Source organism: Sycon ciliatum, chromosome 1, assembly GCF_964019385.1.
Source record: "Sycon ciliatum chromosome 1, ocSycCili1.1, whole genome shotgun sequence".
Taxonomy (NCBI): domain Eukaryota; kingdom Metazoa; phylum Porifera; class Calcarea; order Leucosolenida; family Sycettidae; genus Sycon; species Sycon ciliatum.
The window spans coordinates 95,882,852-95,898,094 of record NC_088643.1 but is presented as its reverse complement, the minus strand read 5'-3'; the positions used below and the strand labels follow the sequence as shown (position 1 = coordinate 95,898,094).

The window sequence follows — 15,243 nt, the reverse complement described above, 5'->3', positions numbered from 1 at the left end:
AGAGCGATTTTTCGAATTTATTTTGTCCACTCGAAGGGCAAAGAAATTAGCTAGAAATTGAGGCAGAGCATTGTCGACGGACCAAGCTTTAGTTTGTGGCCCCACTTCTTTGCAATTGCAGCTAAGGTCGACGTCTTCATCAGAGTTTGAGGCAGACCCTTCAGCACTCAACAATACGCTGAACAAGACGCGCGGTCAAGTTCAGGTCAAGAAACTTCGTTTTCAAGCGATCCATGCCTCCCGGTGGCAGGCGATGAAGGCAAGCTAGCATTTTTCAAGTACACTGTAACGACCTTCCAGCGGGATAGGGTAAGCAGTTCCGCACCTTCTTTCCTTGGCAAGCGCTTCCCTGATTTTGTTGGTGTTTTCAGACCTGCTACCTTCGCAGCCACATGCGCCACAAGTAGCGCATTTTAGGAATTTGAGACCGCTTTGTTCTTGCCATCGTCAACTTCAGCATTTCGTATTCAGGAGAGATACCAGGATTCTTATACCGGAGCTTGCAGTCTTGATTATGCCCACGCGAACGATGTGGGACGGCACAAACTCCAGAAAACGAAATGCGCTCTGGGGGGAATAGTGCGGAGCGCGATGAATTTGCTTGGTGCTGAAGAGCGCTCCGACAAAGTCCGAGACCACCACGGCTTCAGTGACAAGTCGACATTGCGCAGGAAGGGTCGCACCAGTGTTCGAACACAGAAAACAGCGATTCCGAAAGTCGACAAAGACGAGCCAAGTCTCAAATATTGCGATGTGCGAAGCGACAATTTTAATGACGCGGAGGAAGTAAGTTTCAATGAAGTTGGTTGTTCCAACGGGGTTCTAAGTTCAATAAGTTACGAGTTATGACTAACAGTCCACCAAATGTCCCTGTCAGTGTTGTGCCTTGTTGTCGTCGCAATACCTGACTGTATAACATCTCGTTACCTTGGTGGACTGTATTATCTCGCTACTTTGGTGGACTGTTAGTCATAACTCGTAACTTATTGGTCCTTTATTCTTACTGAACCCTTTAACCCTTTCAGCCCTGACCGGAAAATCACCTCCCACTGGGCCAAAACGGCAATTTTTGAAAATGCATATTCTGGTCCAAAATTGATTGGAGATGTTGGGTATGGACATATGCACTGTGAATCCAAAGAAATTTTGTAGGATTTCATTGTACGAGACTCATAACACCATATTTAGATATGCGACTTTTGGCGATTTTTCCTCAAAATTCATTCAGTTTAGGCAATTGACGACAAAGATCAGACAAGCAATGGCAAGCAGTGCTATAACTGGTCAGTGTTGACTTCAGAATGGAGAAATGTCATTATAACATGCTTGATATGATCTTGGTGTTCTACGGCAACCTAGACTAGAGTACAGCAACTCGTTTTATACGGCGCTTGCATCATATGCGACTTCGTGATCCAGAATGGGTCTTTCTTTTTCTTGGGCGCCTCGTAAAGCTTGAATCCTCCAGCAGCCCTACCTACTTCAAGACAAAACCATGTGATGGACAGTGAGGATGTCGAGTAACTGGAGTAGCAACCACAGCAACTGCATCAGCTATAATAGCAGCCGGTGCAGTGGCAGCGGTTGGCTCACTGTGCTCGGCGCATCCCAGGGTGAATCATCACTGGCCGCACGCGTACGTACGTACGTACGTACGTACGTACGTACGCACGCAGCACAGGTAAAGTCATATTGATGGAGAATGCAATACTGCTCATTCTCTGATTTAGACACTCACTGGCAAGACAATCCAGCTATCAAAATAGTGTGAAGTATTCCCTAAACCGCCGAGTGCATACTGCGTACCGGTGTACGTACGCATGAAAATTCCAGAAACAATCGGCTGCGCAATTTCAGGCCCCACTGTTGTTGAGGCATCAGTACAAACGTGACGTACACTGAGGACGTATATATACGTCGTCAGTGGGGCAGGAGCACACGTCATGACGTATATATACGTTGACAGTGGTGAGGAAAATTTCACAATTCTGCATTTTTTCGTGTTCCTTGGATCATAGCTTCAGTTCTATTCACTCAATCCTCGCAATCTAGGGGTGCGTTTGGTTGGTACGATCTAGAACAGGATTGAACAGCTGGTGCACATGGAGCAGCCTCGTGCCAACCAAACGGTACTCCAGAAACAGAGCACATTTTTGTGGGAAAATGTGCCAAACTTGGTGCATTCTTCAAAATGTGTATGGGTCACCATGGTCACTTTGTACGGTACGATGAGTCCAACCCAAAAGCGTATGCACGTGATCATTTGGGACCAAAATCGATGTTCCCGCCAGGTTTCACTGTGAAAAAGTGAAACTGCTCGGTCTGCTCCGGCCTCGAGGCCGGAGCAAGCAGAACATGTTCTGGCCGACCCAGAACAGGTGCAGTCCCAACCAAACGCGCTGTTCTGGTGAATCCTGTTCTAGTTCGTACCAACCAAACGCGCCCTAGGGCTTCCTGGAAAGGTCTCCGCGAGAGGAAGAGAATGAGGATCATGATAGCCAGCACACCGTCTATCCAGCGCTAGATCGCAGTGACAGTACGAAAAATGCCCCAAATGCGTCCAATTGCGTCCCGCTCCAGATATTTCATTTTACTCGATCGTGGAGTTCCCATTTTTTCGCTGTGTACTCTTGACAATAGGGACCTTTCGCATTTGCTACGAATCGAATGCGAAACGAAAGTTTGATTCGGCTCGTAATCGTTTCGTTGAAAACAGAATTCAGGTTTCGCAAGTCGTAATGCAAATCTGCATGGCAACTACGAATACGGCCGGTACCTTGGCGTACGGGTGTGATCGCGCACACGTGCATGGATCATGGAATCAAGGGGAAAAATGTGTACCTGGCAAAACATGTGTGTACCTTGCAAAAAATGTGTACCTGGCGGATTCGGAGCGTGCCACGAATGAAGAGGCTTTCATTCGTGAAAACGAGCTCTCCGCGGCGACTCTGACGAATCCTCGAACCCAGGTGACGAATCAGCATTCGTTTCGTATCCGTACGCGTGGTGCGAAAGGTCCCTAGTATCAACAGTGAAACCCGTGCAAATTCGAGTAAACCAGCGTGACGAAAAGTCTCAAAATTCTCAATACTAAAGTCGCACTGCGTGCTTTTGAAATTGCCGCGATCGCGGCTCAACTTACGAGTGATTTATCTCAAGAACCGTTGCTCGCAGCGCTTCGCGGATTGTTTCTCCCGACAGATGAGAGTTTTCTCTTCGCCCTGGATATTTCGATCACTGGATTTGAGCGAGATTGGACTGAGTTACGATCTTTTGAAGTTTTGCATTCAAGTATGGGGCGGCTCTTAAAGGGTGATGCATGTCAGTTTCCTAGTAGGTTAAGTTGACCATGATGAACAGATAAGACAATGCAACTTACATAGGGTGTTTCACATCGAGTGACTTTGACAACCATCAAGTTGCCACACTTCAGGTCAAGGTACTGGCGGCCAGAGTTAGATCTTAGCTTCCTTGTGGAAACAATTTCGCCGAAGGTGTACGTCACAAGTGTTTCCTGGAATACACCAAAGATGATAGCAGCAACAGCAATGATAAATTATCAGCAGCAATAGCAGCAGGAATAGCAGCAGCAATAGCAGCAGCAGCAGCAACAGCAACAGCAGCGGCTCGAGTGTCACTAAATTCGTTATCCTGGTACAAAGCATAGTAGCAATGGCGAGGCTTCCCACAGCTTCATTCATAATGGTGCAAAGCCACATGAATTCAAAATCCCACCTCAGTCGTTCACTGAAAGTCAGTAATATCTCCGCATGTGGCTTGCAATGTGTTAGTAAAATGCAGCGGATGTTACAATGTGTTGGTGCAATGCAGTGGATATTCCTTTTTTTGTACTAGTACATTCCTGTGCATCATGGAAGTTGGTTGCTTCCAAAGTAGGTACAAGTCGCTTGGATAATAATGTAGAAAAAGTAAGCACTCATAGTTTATCCGGTGAAAGTCATCAACAATGAACCCATTATTCAAAGTGCCACTCAGCAATCACCATAGCCCGCCAGTGTGCTACACACAATGATACTTACCCTAGTCTTGTAGCTGAGGAAATGTACACCAGACTTGTTAATCGCCATGATGGATTCACCTTGCACTCTGGAATCGGAGGCATTCTTAATCGGGAAGAAGCACGATCCGTACAATGGGAAAGTCATGGCCACACCTAGGAGAATGTGCAGAATGTGCAGAATGTACAGAATGTACAGAATGTACAGAATGTACAGTTTTAGCAAGAGTACATGAAAACCAGAGTGTGCAGCTCGGATGGGTGGCTGTCACGGCGAAATTCCGTGATTACATCATTTTAGTGATGTAGGGCGTACAAGCAGGATTCAAGCAGGTCTCTTTCTGCACAACTGCAGCTCAGTTGTACGCACTACGCCATTTCCCGCATCAGATCTGGGCCAAATATGATGTAATCACGGAATTTCGCCGTGACAGACACCCATAGCAGAAAAGGCCCCAAGCTGCACACTTTGGTTTTCATCTACTCTTGGTTTTAGGAAAGACTACAGGCACAGTGTATACCAATACCACCGTTACCATAGTTACCATACTGTGTACTCAAAACTAGCAAAAACTCTGGAAAATTGTGTGTTGCATCAACCTCTTCTTCAAAAACTCTGGAAGTACTCCAAAGTACATGCACTTCAATTAGTCATACGCCACAGTGTACTTGAGGTACTGTAGTGTCGCGTATAAAAGCATGACCTGTATAGAAGCATGACTCGAATAGAAGCCGTTTTTTGAAGCGCGCCGTGACACAGAAGCATGTTTTGAATAGAAGCCACTCCCTGCAAAGTACATGTGCACGTACATGCATGGCAGTATGCACTGCACAGTGCAGACTTATGATGTTGACGTAGGAGCATGTTTCGAATAGAAGCATAACTTGAATAGAAGCATGGTTTGAACCCCGGTTAACGCACTCTCCACATACAGGCATGCACCCGGCTCAGAACACATTGTTTTCTGGTTGGCATATCAGGGATATTGGGCGGAGCAGCTGGCGTGCATGAGAAAGACAGGTCGGCCTGCTCTGCGCAGGAGCTGTGACCCGGTGCACACATAGTGTGAGAGAAAGAGAGAGACTGACAGGTCGGCCTGCTCTGCGCAGGAGCTGTGACCTGGTGCACACAGAGTGTGAACGAGAGACGGTCGGCCTGCCGTGGGCAGGAGCTGCGACCGGTAGTAATTGAAATGAGCCAGCTGCGGAGATAGACTGCCCTCACCCGATATAAGTATATTGACAAGAGTTGTACTGACACTGTGATTGAGGAAATTATGGTGACAGTGACGGAGAGATAGTGATCCCCAGTCGAATGGGGTTGGGAGGGAAGGGAAAATTGACAACTGACAGACAAACCAGTGAACAGTCAAGTCGTCTGAAAACAGAAGTGACAAAGGAGTTTTCTGCAAAGCAAGATTTGGATAGCACGCGTGGGAGAGTGGCGCGCACGCTGCGCATGTATAGCAATGACATCATAATCAGATGCATGATCATCAGATTTGTTGGACGCAAAATTGTTGTTTTCCTTTGTCGCTTGATTCCTATTGCATACATTGTGCTTCCCAGTATCCGCTTTCTCCTCGACAAGTTCTCCGAGTCCTTGGTACAGAAGCAATTCTGCTCCTTTGTTTGCATTTCATCCTTTTGCTGATTTTCGCACCATGTTGTGTCCATTGTGGCAGATAAAAAGAAGTCATCTATGGCACTTACAAAAGGGTGGTAGCAAGCCCGCTTTAATTACTCTAGTGTCCATGGCAATTTCATGATAATACCAGGGTGATATCCTGAGTATTCGTAAGCATTCCTGTAGGAGTTGAAAGCGCTATGTCACAACCGGAGTTATGGCAATGCTGACTTTTGAAACCACACATGTTTTGGTGGATGCCTTTGCAGCATGGAGTGACTTATCCGCCAGTACTAACTGACAGGGCCTTCTTGCCCGGGCCGGGGACGGGCCGGGGACCCACTGCTGCTAACTGGACAGGGCCTTCTTGCCCGGGTTGCCCGGGCCGGAGACCCACTGCTGCTAACTGGACAGGGCCTTCTTGCCCGGGTTGCTCGGGCCGGGGACCCACTGCTGGTACCCAACAAGTCACACCAGCATGACACATGAGGAACCTGCCAATCAAATACCATATTTCACTACGGTCAGAGTGGATCCAATTCGAGCCAGAAGTCGTTATTTATTGACTCCTGACATCATCTTCAAGCCCTATACCGACACCATTCCATTACAACGAAATACACTACATGTACTTACTAAGATACTTGGCCTTGGCATCCATTGGAAGGATTCTGCTGGCAATTTCGTCCCATTCCTGTGCTACTTCTGAAACCCATTGGTCAGGAGTTGACATGTGTGCCAGGCTGGGCGGTAGGAGTTTTGAAACTTGTGCTCTGCAACAGGTGGTCACATGATTCAATACACAAAATTAAAAATGCAAGCAAGTAAACATTTTTATGGCAATCAAAGTTTTGTGGCCGTTTTTTGTTGAAAAGACACATTCTGGGACTCTAGATGGGTCAGAAAGGTGCCTGGTAGACGGACGCGCCGGATAAGGGGCGTCCGGATTAGGAGAGTTTTACTGTACTGTCCATCAATAGGATTCTCACCGTGTGGGCGGCTGATCCTGGCCAAGAATACGATGCTGTAAGGATGCTAACAGTGACACGCGTAGTTGTACATCAGGGTCAAGCTGTCCACCATCCAGAACAATCAAGTGAGCACGCATGACATCTGGGCGAATCTGGTGATACAAGAGATTGATGAAAAGGGCGTTCTCCAAACGCATTGGACGGAACCAAACAATCTTTTTAAAGAAGAGCCAGTATTCCAGCTTTTGCCGTTCCAACATGGTTGTGATGTCCAGGATGTAGTCGTTCGGCTGGATGGGAAGTGGAAGAGATTCTGTATCAAAGAGAATGGTAAAGAAACAAGAAATATTCTAGTTTCATGATCATTGTTTGAGCATTCTAGCAAACACTGAAGAGGCCCAGAGGGGTGGTGGAACATGACAATTTGTCAAATGACAGCACGGGCAAAGTACCGCGAGAGGCCCCCACCATTCTCGTACTTTTGTGGTCGCGTTGTGGAGGTGGTGTCCTGTCTGTAGGTCATATGACACATGCCTTGTACATACATTGCACGTTGTGCGCAGCTAATCCGTACTCAGTTTACCTTGGAGTGGATGAGAGCTAATCCGTACTCAATTTACCTTTGAGTGGATGAGAGCTCCACATGAAAACATGATAAATGTGACCTTAGTGGAGTAAGCTTCTCACACTGTCACACTCACTATACAAGTCCAAGTCCATTCCTATACAAGTTTAGCTGCTCTCTTCCATACAGTTTTCCTTTCCCTGGGTGTAAAATCAAGGTACGGCGTTCTCGCTGTACTTTACGGTAATGTGGTGATGTTGTTCTCTTGAAGTTCGGTGACATCAGCGATTAACAACATTTTTCTGAGTTTACATGAGTGCCACAGCATCTTTTACTCACACCTAATTACAAAGCGGGAAATCCCCTCAGAGGTAAAGGTTGGTACTGAAAAGAAATGACTTCACTACTACTACTATCAGCATGACTTACGTTTTCCAAGATCAGCATACAGTCCATATTCATCGCAATCCAGCTCAGAAGTCAGACCCATCATTCCACACAAATCCCGGATGACGTCACGGGCGATCTGATAAGCAGAGGGAGACAGTGTGCCACGGGGTACATGTTACTGTAAAGCGTGAAATTTTCGCGGCGTTTTTAGTTCGCGTTTTCAGAATCCGGACAGGTTTGCGAGGTTTTAATTTTGCGAATGCAGAATGGCATTTCTTGCTAAACCTGTGGCATTCTTGCATCTCCTTTTCACGCTGTCTAAATTTCGCGATTTCCACGCGGTCGCGAATTTCGCAGAAATTAGACCATGGCAATAATTTCACGGTTTACAGTACTTGAAGTTCATGGTAAAAGGATCAGAAGAATGCAGTAATAATACCACCTCACTCTCTGTTTCATACACACCCGTCTCAGTTTTCAACCTCCCTCCAACCTGTGCTGATGTGCCTTTATTGACGACTCTTTGACTTTTTTCAAATAATTTCAATGATGTATTCATGTAATGAATTCAGTTTAGCGTAGGCGCACATCTCGCAACTACGTATCTGCTGCGCAACAGCGCCCTCTACGGTTCTGGCCGCGGCACTTGTTTAGCGCGCCTTGCCGCGACCGGCAAGACCGCCTGCTGTGCATCACATTAATTTATGCGTACGCCATCACAATAATTAATTCAGTTTTGATCGGGTCCGAGTCCGCAACGTGGCACATCTCCTTGCCATTCTCAGTTTTGAGTCTTCTCTGCTTTGGCTCATGCCCGACTTGCATCCTGCTGCCTTTGTCTTTTGCTGACCCACCATCCCACCACTAACCATTAATACTACATTGCATCATTCCTACTTCAAGTACAATAAACCTGGTGGCGAGTCACTCATAACTGGTCTGCCTTTCTATTGCGGCATTATGGCCTTATGGTCCTGCCTTTCCATTGCGGCAATCACAGCCTCCGGGCTTCTGCCTTCCTGCGGCAATCACAGCCTCCGGGCTTCTGCCTTTCTGCGGCACTCGCAGCCTCACGGGCTCGTGCCTACCTTGCGGCAAAGACCAACCAGTTCCTCGTCACCAGTACTTACCCAACACAACCTAGCCTTATTCGTGTGGTGTATGCCTGTCTGCATGCCGTCTGTGTGCGCGGAATGCTAATGATGTATGCCTGCCTGCATGCCGTCTGCGTGCGCGGAATGCTAATCACGTTTTGTCTCATCCATTAGCTACTTTTCGAGTGATATTCTGTACACATCCAGTACAGAGTCCAGAGTACAGTCCGTAGTAAGGTATTTTCTTTGCGGAAAGGGATGGGTGTGCCTTGCATGGAGACGGCCACCTTCCTTTGTCAATGTGCATGCAGAGTAGACAGCATGTGTTTTACTGGAAGCATGCACATTGAATAGAGATGATGCTTACAATAGGGACCACTATGGTACAAGTAATACTGTAGATAAAGCACTTGACAATAAAATTGCAACACACAATACATGTACTTGAAGTAGCAAGCAGTCAGGGATATCTGGCTGTTTCTTGCTGTAATCGCAATACCACTCTTACCGTACACGTCTTGATCTTGACAACCTTGGTCATGTCACCTGGCAAATAGAACATCTGCCTCTTTGTATGCCGGCCACTCTGTAACAATGAGAACAAATGCATCACGTTAACCGAAATATGATTACTACTGACCATAGTCACAGGAAGGCCACGCACACACACACACGCACGCACGCACGCACGCACACACGCACGCACGCACGCACGCACACACACACACACACACACACACGCACACGCACACACGCACACTAGCATCTTCAGGTATGCTCTAGTGTACTTGTAGGGGATTGAGACTTGAGAGCCAACAGGCACAAAGCCCATGCTACAGGCACAGCACCCACGCAACAGGCACAAAACCCATGCCACAGCGCACCCATGCAACATCAGTGGAAGTCTTCACTGCTGAAACGGAAACTAACACTGATTCCTCAGAATGAAATTATTATTATTATTATTGCAAATAACGCTGAGTAATTACACGAATGCATAAAAACCAGCATTTGCTTCCGGGAAGGATTCACAAACATAAGGCCCCGGTCACACCGAAACAAGCCACTTTGGGCTTGTTATCGCTGGCGCTCAGCTGGCTTGCGTGATCCCTGTGACGCGGTCACACCAGACCTTGAGTGCAAAGCTTGAATGGCTTGTTTTTCTTACCCGCCAAATTTTGAATATCTCGAAACACACCAATGTTTGCAAGAAACTGAAGAGCATACGTTCGCGATCTAAAACTGCACTTGTTCTAGTGTTCAGTTTTGATGAAGAAGCAAAGGAAGCCCGGATTCTGAATTGCGAAGTCGTGCTCTTTTTATTTGTTCGGTGTGCATGGACGCGATGGTTCGGGTGGTGTTTCCTGATGTCGAGCTTTCTGCCCCGCCGGTTGCCGTTATTGAACTCAGTTGCAATCCACTCTGTTCTTCGTACCCGGCTTTCTTCATGAATTCGGTCGTGAGTGTGGTGCCTTGTCTTGGCCTCAAACCACAGCTCCAACAATCTACGCAGCAGTCTAGAGGCACAGCGGCAGAAATCCATGGTCGTCGGACAAAATCCAAATCAAACTGAATACAGTGTAGTTGGGGTAGACAGACTCACGGTCAAAACAAAGGCACAGGGATAGCACGGTTCCCCGGACACAAGAAAGAACACTGATCAATATCAGTTCATCATGTCAACTAGCTACATGGTGTGCTCCGGAGCTCCAAGCGCACTCAAATTATTTTTTGAATTTCGGCTTTCAGCCGCTTGTACAAGCTGTGGCTGAAACAAGCCGAAAAAAACGGCTGAGAGTCAGCCACGGCTGAAAGTCGCTTGTAGGACATTTTTCAGCCATTTCCATGGTAATAGTGACGTAAACAAGCGCTTGTTTCGGCTGAACGGCTGAATCGAGCTCGGTGTGACCGCGGCCTAAGACAAAAACACCATGGCTCAATGTAACTGCACATACGAAAAGCAGCTTCCATTGAAATGAAAAGTGTCCGCAAATGTTTGGAAAGGAAAGAGAAGGAGAGGGGAGGGAGGGTAAGAGGAAACAAATGCAAACTGACTTACAGCCAATGCCTTCAGCTCCAACTTTCCTGGTGGATCCTTTCGGCCACCAAGACGTGATGTTAGCTTCATGTTTGACTCACAGATAGACGCAGTGGCTACATGAAACAGGGCAACAGGACAACAGAGGACAAAAGCTTTGCGGCATGGCATGTTACAATATTATCATGGCGACCCTGTCAAAAAGCTAGCTTTGCACTAATACCGGTATTCCAATGGCAACCCTGTCAAACATGTTCTGCATTTAGAAATAGAGCGAGTACAGACTGAAGAGAGAAGAGATATAGGAATTCCTAAACTCTTACAGTGGAATTCTCTCTTGGTATCTTGTGCTGTGACCTGCAGGTATCTGTAGAGGAATGGTCGCAGGAGATCTGAGCAGCCATGGTAGGCAGTACAGATCATCATCAATCTCCAGCCACGAGCACAGCTATCCCTGCACACCCATAACACACAACGTACAACACAAAAACACACACAATCTAACAATCTTAGCAGCAGTGACAACAGAGACAGCCAGAGCAAGAAAGGGCAAGATAACAGCAGGCACGGTGGACTCTGTAACACGCACAATAATATCCCTTCAGATTGTTTTCTGGTGATTTGGGGTACAGAGGAAAGTGTGACTGGTTGTTGGTTTTTTTGACTGGCCACAGGGCAGTTGTGACCGTATGATTGGTTACAGCACCTGTGACTGCCCACAGGGCCTTGCCTGCTCAGAGTGCCTTGACTGCTCACAGGGCCTGGACTACTCACAGGGTTCTAATTGCTCACAGAGTTCTACACACAATTAACTGTCAACTCACGTCTTGGTGCTCTTGTTAGTTGTGGTTTGTTTGATGAGTTGACAATACACTTCATCGCGTAGCTCTTCATGGTCATGGCATGTCTAAAAGAATAAGGGCAAGGTTGAACATGTACAGCAGAAAGCAATATCTCAAACAGAATTCACCAGTATACGAGTATTAGCAACCGTAAGAAGTTCCGGAGTTATGGAAAAAAAATTCTTACATCTACATGTAGTAGCTTGGAGGGGGCGGCAAAACATCAGCCTCCCTTGGCTCTCATGCTTTGTTCCATTTCATGTCAAACATTATAATGGGGTACAACTTCACATACAGCAGGGGATGGAACAAGACAAACTCAAACCTACCTTCAGGATGAAATAGACGAGGTCAGTTTCTTGCTTGCCTTTCATGAGATAGTCACCCATGAATCTCATAATAGCTAAACAAATAAACACCATAACAGCACAACACATGCAACACATGTGAACACACGGAAAGCACTTGAAGTAGGCTATAGGCTGTGATATGCTACACTGCATTGCTAATCCTACATGTAACTCGAACATGTACCTGTACATTCAAGATGGATATACAGTTGTGCAAACAAGGAAACGTGTACTTAACTCAATGCTGGTGGAATATGTCACATCTCTCCTTTCCCTAATGATTAGTAGTGTACTTTGTTAAGAGTAGGCATTTAGGCAAGGTCAAGTAATAGATGAACTGTGAATGGGATGTGATGAGAAGTCCAATAGGCTGATGCATGGAGGTAAACTGCGCATGCATGTTTAGATTCTTAATCATGTTGCACTAGTAGTAAACATAGCCATCTGCATTCTTTTCTTTTCTATTCCGTTGCGGATAGCGAGGCTCTGCCGGACTTTTCAATCGATCCCCATCATCCGTTGCTTCCGGTAGGGTCATGCCGTCACCCACAATCTCTGAGCCCGAGGGAACGTTGTCATCACTCGTAACCGGCATGCGCGCTGCCGGCTCCTGCTTGTCATCATTTTCGCGGCAGTTGCTTGTTTGGAATCGCTGACACACCGGGCATTGCTTGACCATGTCTTCAATGTCCTGCTGGATTCCCGGCCAGTAAACACATTCCGATGCACGGTATTTGCACTTTTCCACGCCTTGGTGTGATTCGTGGAGAATCCGTAGAACATATTGTTGCATGCTGGCGGGTACGATGAAACGTTTGCCCACAAAGAGGATGCCGTCCAAATATGAGATTCTGTCCCTCATGCTCCAGAATCGTCTGACACAGGGCGGTGTAGCCTTGAACGTTTCCGGCCAACCATCCTCGACGACCTTTTCCAGTAGTTGCAGTTCACCGTCTTTCTTTGTCTCTGCAATTAGCTGGCTGAGTTTCTCCTCTGTGGTGTCTGTGAGCTCGCCCATATCGCAGACCAGGACGCCGTCTTCTAGGGTTTGCGAGGCTGAGTCCACTGTAGCTGGTGATAGAGGGTCTGCAAGCACCATGTCCACGCCTTTCTTGTACTGGACATCTAGCTGGTACTGCTGCAATCGTAGCATCATTTTCTGTAGGCGCAGAGGAGCTTCATGAAGTGGCTTCCGCAGGATGATTTCCAGCGGTTTGTGATCTGTTTCAACCACGACATCTTGCCCCAGGATGTACTGTCGGAATATATCGCACGCAAAACAGATAGCAAGTAGCTCCTTCTCAATTTGTGCGTAGTTCTCTTCAGACTTAGTAAGTGCCTTTGATGCATATGCGACTGGTCTACCTGCTTGAAGTAGGCAAGCACCCAGTCCGTCCTTGGATGCATCTGCTTGAATCACAACGTCTTCTTTTGGGTCAAATAGTTTCAGCACGGGAGCTGTCGTCAGCATTTCCTTGATTGTCTGGAAGGCTATGGTATGTTCATCACACCACAGCCAGCCTGTGTCGTCCTTGAGTAGCTGCCTGAGTGGTGCTGTTATGGCCGACTCATTGGGGATGTACTGTGCTAGAAAGTTGACCATGCCCAGGATTCGTCTCAGCTCAGCGGCATTCGATGGTGATCGTTAGAGACTTGATTTCATTGACCTTCTCGGGATCAGCTCGAATGCCTTCCTCTCCAATTAGGTGGCCCATGTAGCTGACTTCCGATACTTTGTATTGGAACTTGTCAGGATTGAATTTGACTCCTTTCTCTCGTGCTCGTCCGAGTACAGTCTCAAGTACTTCATCATGTTCACCATCTGTCTCTCCGGCGACAAACGTGTCGTCTACCATTATGTGCGTATCTTCGATGTCTCCAAACGTCTCGTAGTTGCGTCTCTGCAAAATGTCACTGGCGGAGCGTATCCCGAAAGGCATGCGGAGAAATCTCATTCGGCCCCATGGGGTGTTGAATGTGCAAAGCTTTGATGACTCTTCGCTGAGCTTGACTTGCCAGAATGATGATGATTGGTCAAGCACAGAAAATACTTTCTTGCCCGCCAGCTTGCTTTGGACGTAATCAAGTGTAGGGGCTGGAAACGGCTCACGGATGATGGCTTTGTTCAGCGGCTTCGGATCCAGACATATTCTGAGTTTGCCATTTTTCTTTTCAGACATCACCAAGTTGCTGACCCATTTCGCTGGCTCTCTCATATCCGTGATGATTCCGCCTTTCCTCATTTCATCTAGTGCCTCCCTCAACTTGTGAAGACGACTGTGAGGGATTTTCCTTGGTGGCTGTGCGACAGGAACAACGTCAGCATCGATCTGAATGTGGTAGCTTTCACCGAACGTCCCCTGGCCAGTAAATACGTCCTGGTATTGCTCGATGACTTTCTCCCGGTTGTCAGCTTTCGAGCTTGATTGGAATATGCGTTGAACGAGGTGTAGAGCTTCGCATTCATTCTGCCCAAGAATCGGGCAGGTTACTTTCCGGCTGACATAATAGGTAACTGGTATGCTTTTGTCTTGGTAAGTTGTCTTGATAGCAGCCGTTCCCTCTGGTCGAACCGTGCTCTGATCAAAACCAGAGAGAATGGTAGTAGTTGTGTCAAGCTGCTGGTCTGGCCGTATGCTCCTGAAGACTGAAAATGGCAATACGGATGCCATTGCACCGGTGTCTAGCTTGAACAACGTAGGTCGTTGATCGAGGAGAATGGTCTCCTTCCATCTGTCTGCTGATAGTTCACTGACCAGGATCGTTCCAAACGACCGGGTCTGAACATCTTCCGCTTGTACTGCTGTCTGCTCAATTGCTGTGACTGCTGGTGATTTTTGCTGACTTCTGCACACCTTAGCAAAGTGACCGACCTTGCTACACTTTGTGCATGTTTTACCGTACGCCGGACACTGCCTTGGAGGATGTGTTCCCCCACAGTATCCGCAGGATTTCACTGAAGGTCTACTGTAGTAGCTTGTATTTTCTTCTGTGATCATACACTGATACAGCGTCAATGTCACGTTTGTCTGTCTCTAAACCAACCGCTTCGTGGGTCAAATGTCTAATATGTCGTTGAGCAGCTTCTCTGCATCTGCAGGAGGACAGCACTTTCTCTAGACTCTCGTCTCGTCGAAGAAGTTCCTTGCGGAGTCCGTCATCCCGCACACCCAGAATGATGCAATCCCGTAAGATGCTGTCCTTCGTAGCTGGAAACTCGCACCTCTCCGCTATTCTACGGAGCTCCATGGTATACGAGTCAATGTCTTCATTTTCTTGCTGTTTCCGGGTGAACAATAAGTATCGTTCCATTGTTGCATTCGCTTTCGGGACGCGGAGCTCTTCGAA

General features: G+C 47.2%; 1 protein-coding gene across 1 annotated transcript in view; it reads right to left on the bottom strand.

Moving 5' to 3' along the window:
* Window positions 1–15,243, bottom strand: part of LOC135806677 (unconventional myosin-XV-like) — a 66,974-nt gene that overhangs the window by 2,076 nt on the left and 49,655 nt on the right. The window contains exons 40-49 of the mRNA XM_065320907.1: window positions 11,875–11,948; window positions 11,528–11,610; window positions 11,027–11,157; window positions 10,725–10,819; window positions 9,174–9,251; window positions 7,611–7,707; window positions 6,635–6,929; window positions 6,282–6,418; window positions 4,041–4,174; window positions 3,380–3,514 (exon numbers count right to left, since the gene is read on the bottom strand). Of these exons, the coding sequence (XP_065176979.1) occupies window positions 3,380–3,514; window positions 4,041–4,174; window positions 6,282–6,418; window positions 6,635–6,929; window positions 7,611–7,707; window positions 9,174–9,251; window positions 10,725–10,819; window positions 11,027–11,157; window positions 11,528–11,610; window positions 11,875–11,948 (1,259 nt within the window). The remainder of the gene's footprint in view (window positions 1–3,379; window positions 3,515–4,040; window positions 4,175–6,281; window positions 6,419–6,634; window positions 6,930–7,610; window positions 7,708–9,173; window positions 9,252–10,724; window positions 10,820–11,026; window positions 11,158–11,527; window positions 11,611–11,874; window positions 11,949–15,243) is intronic.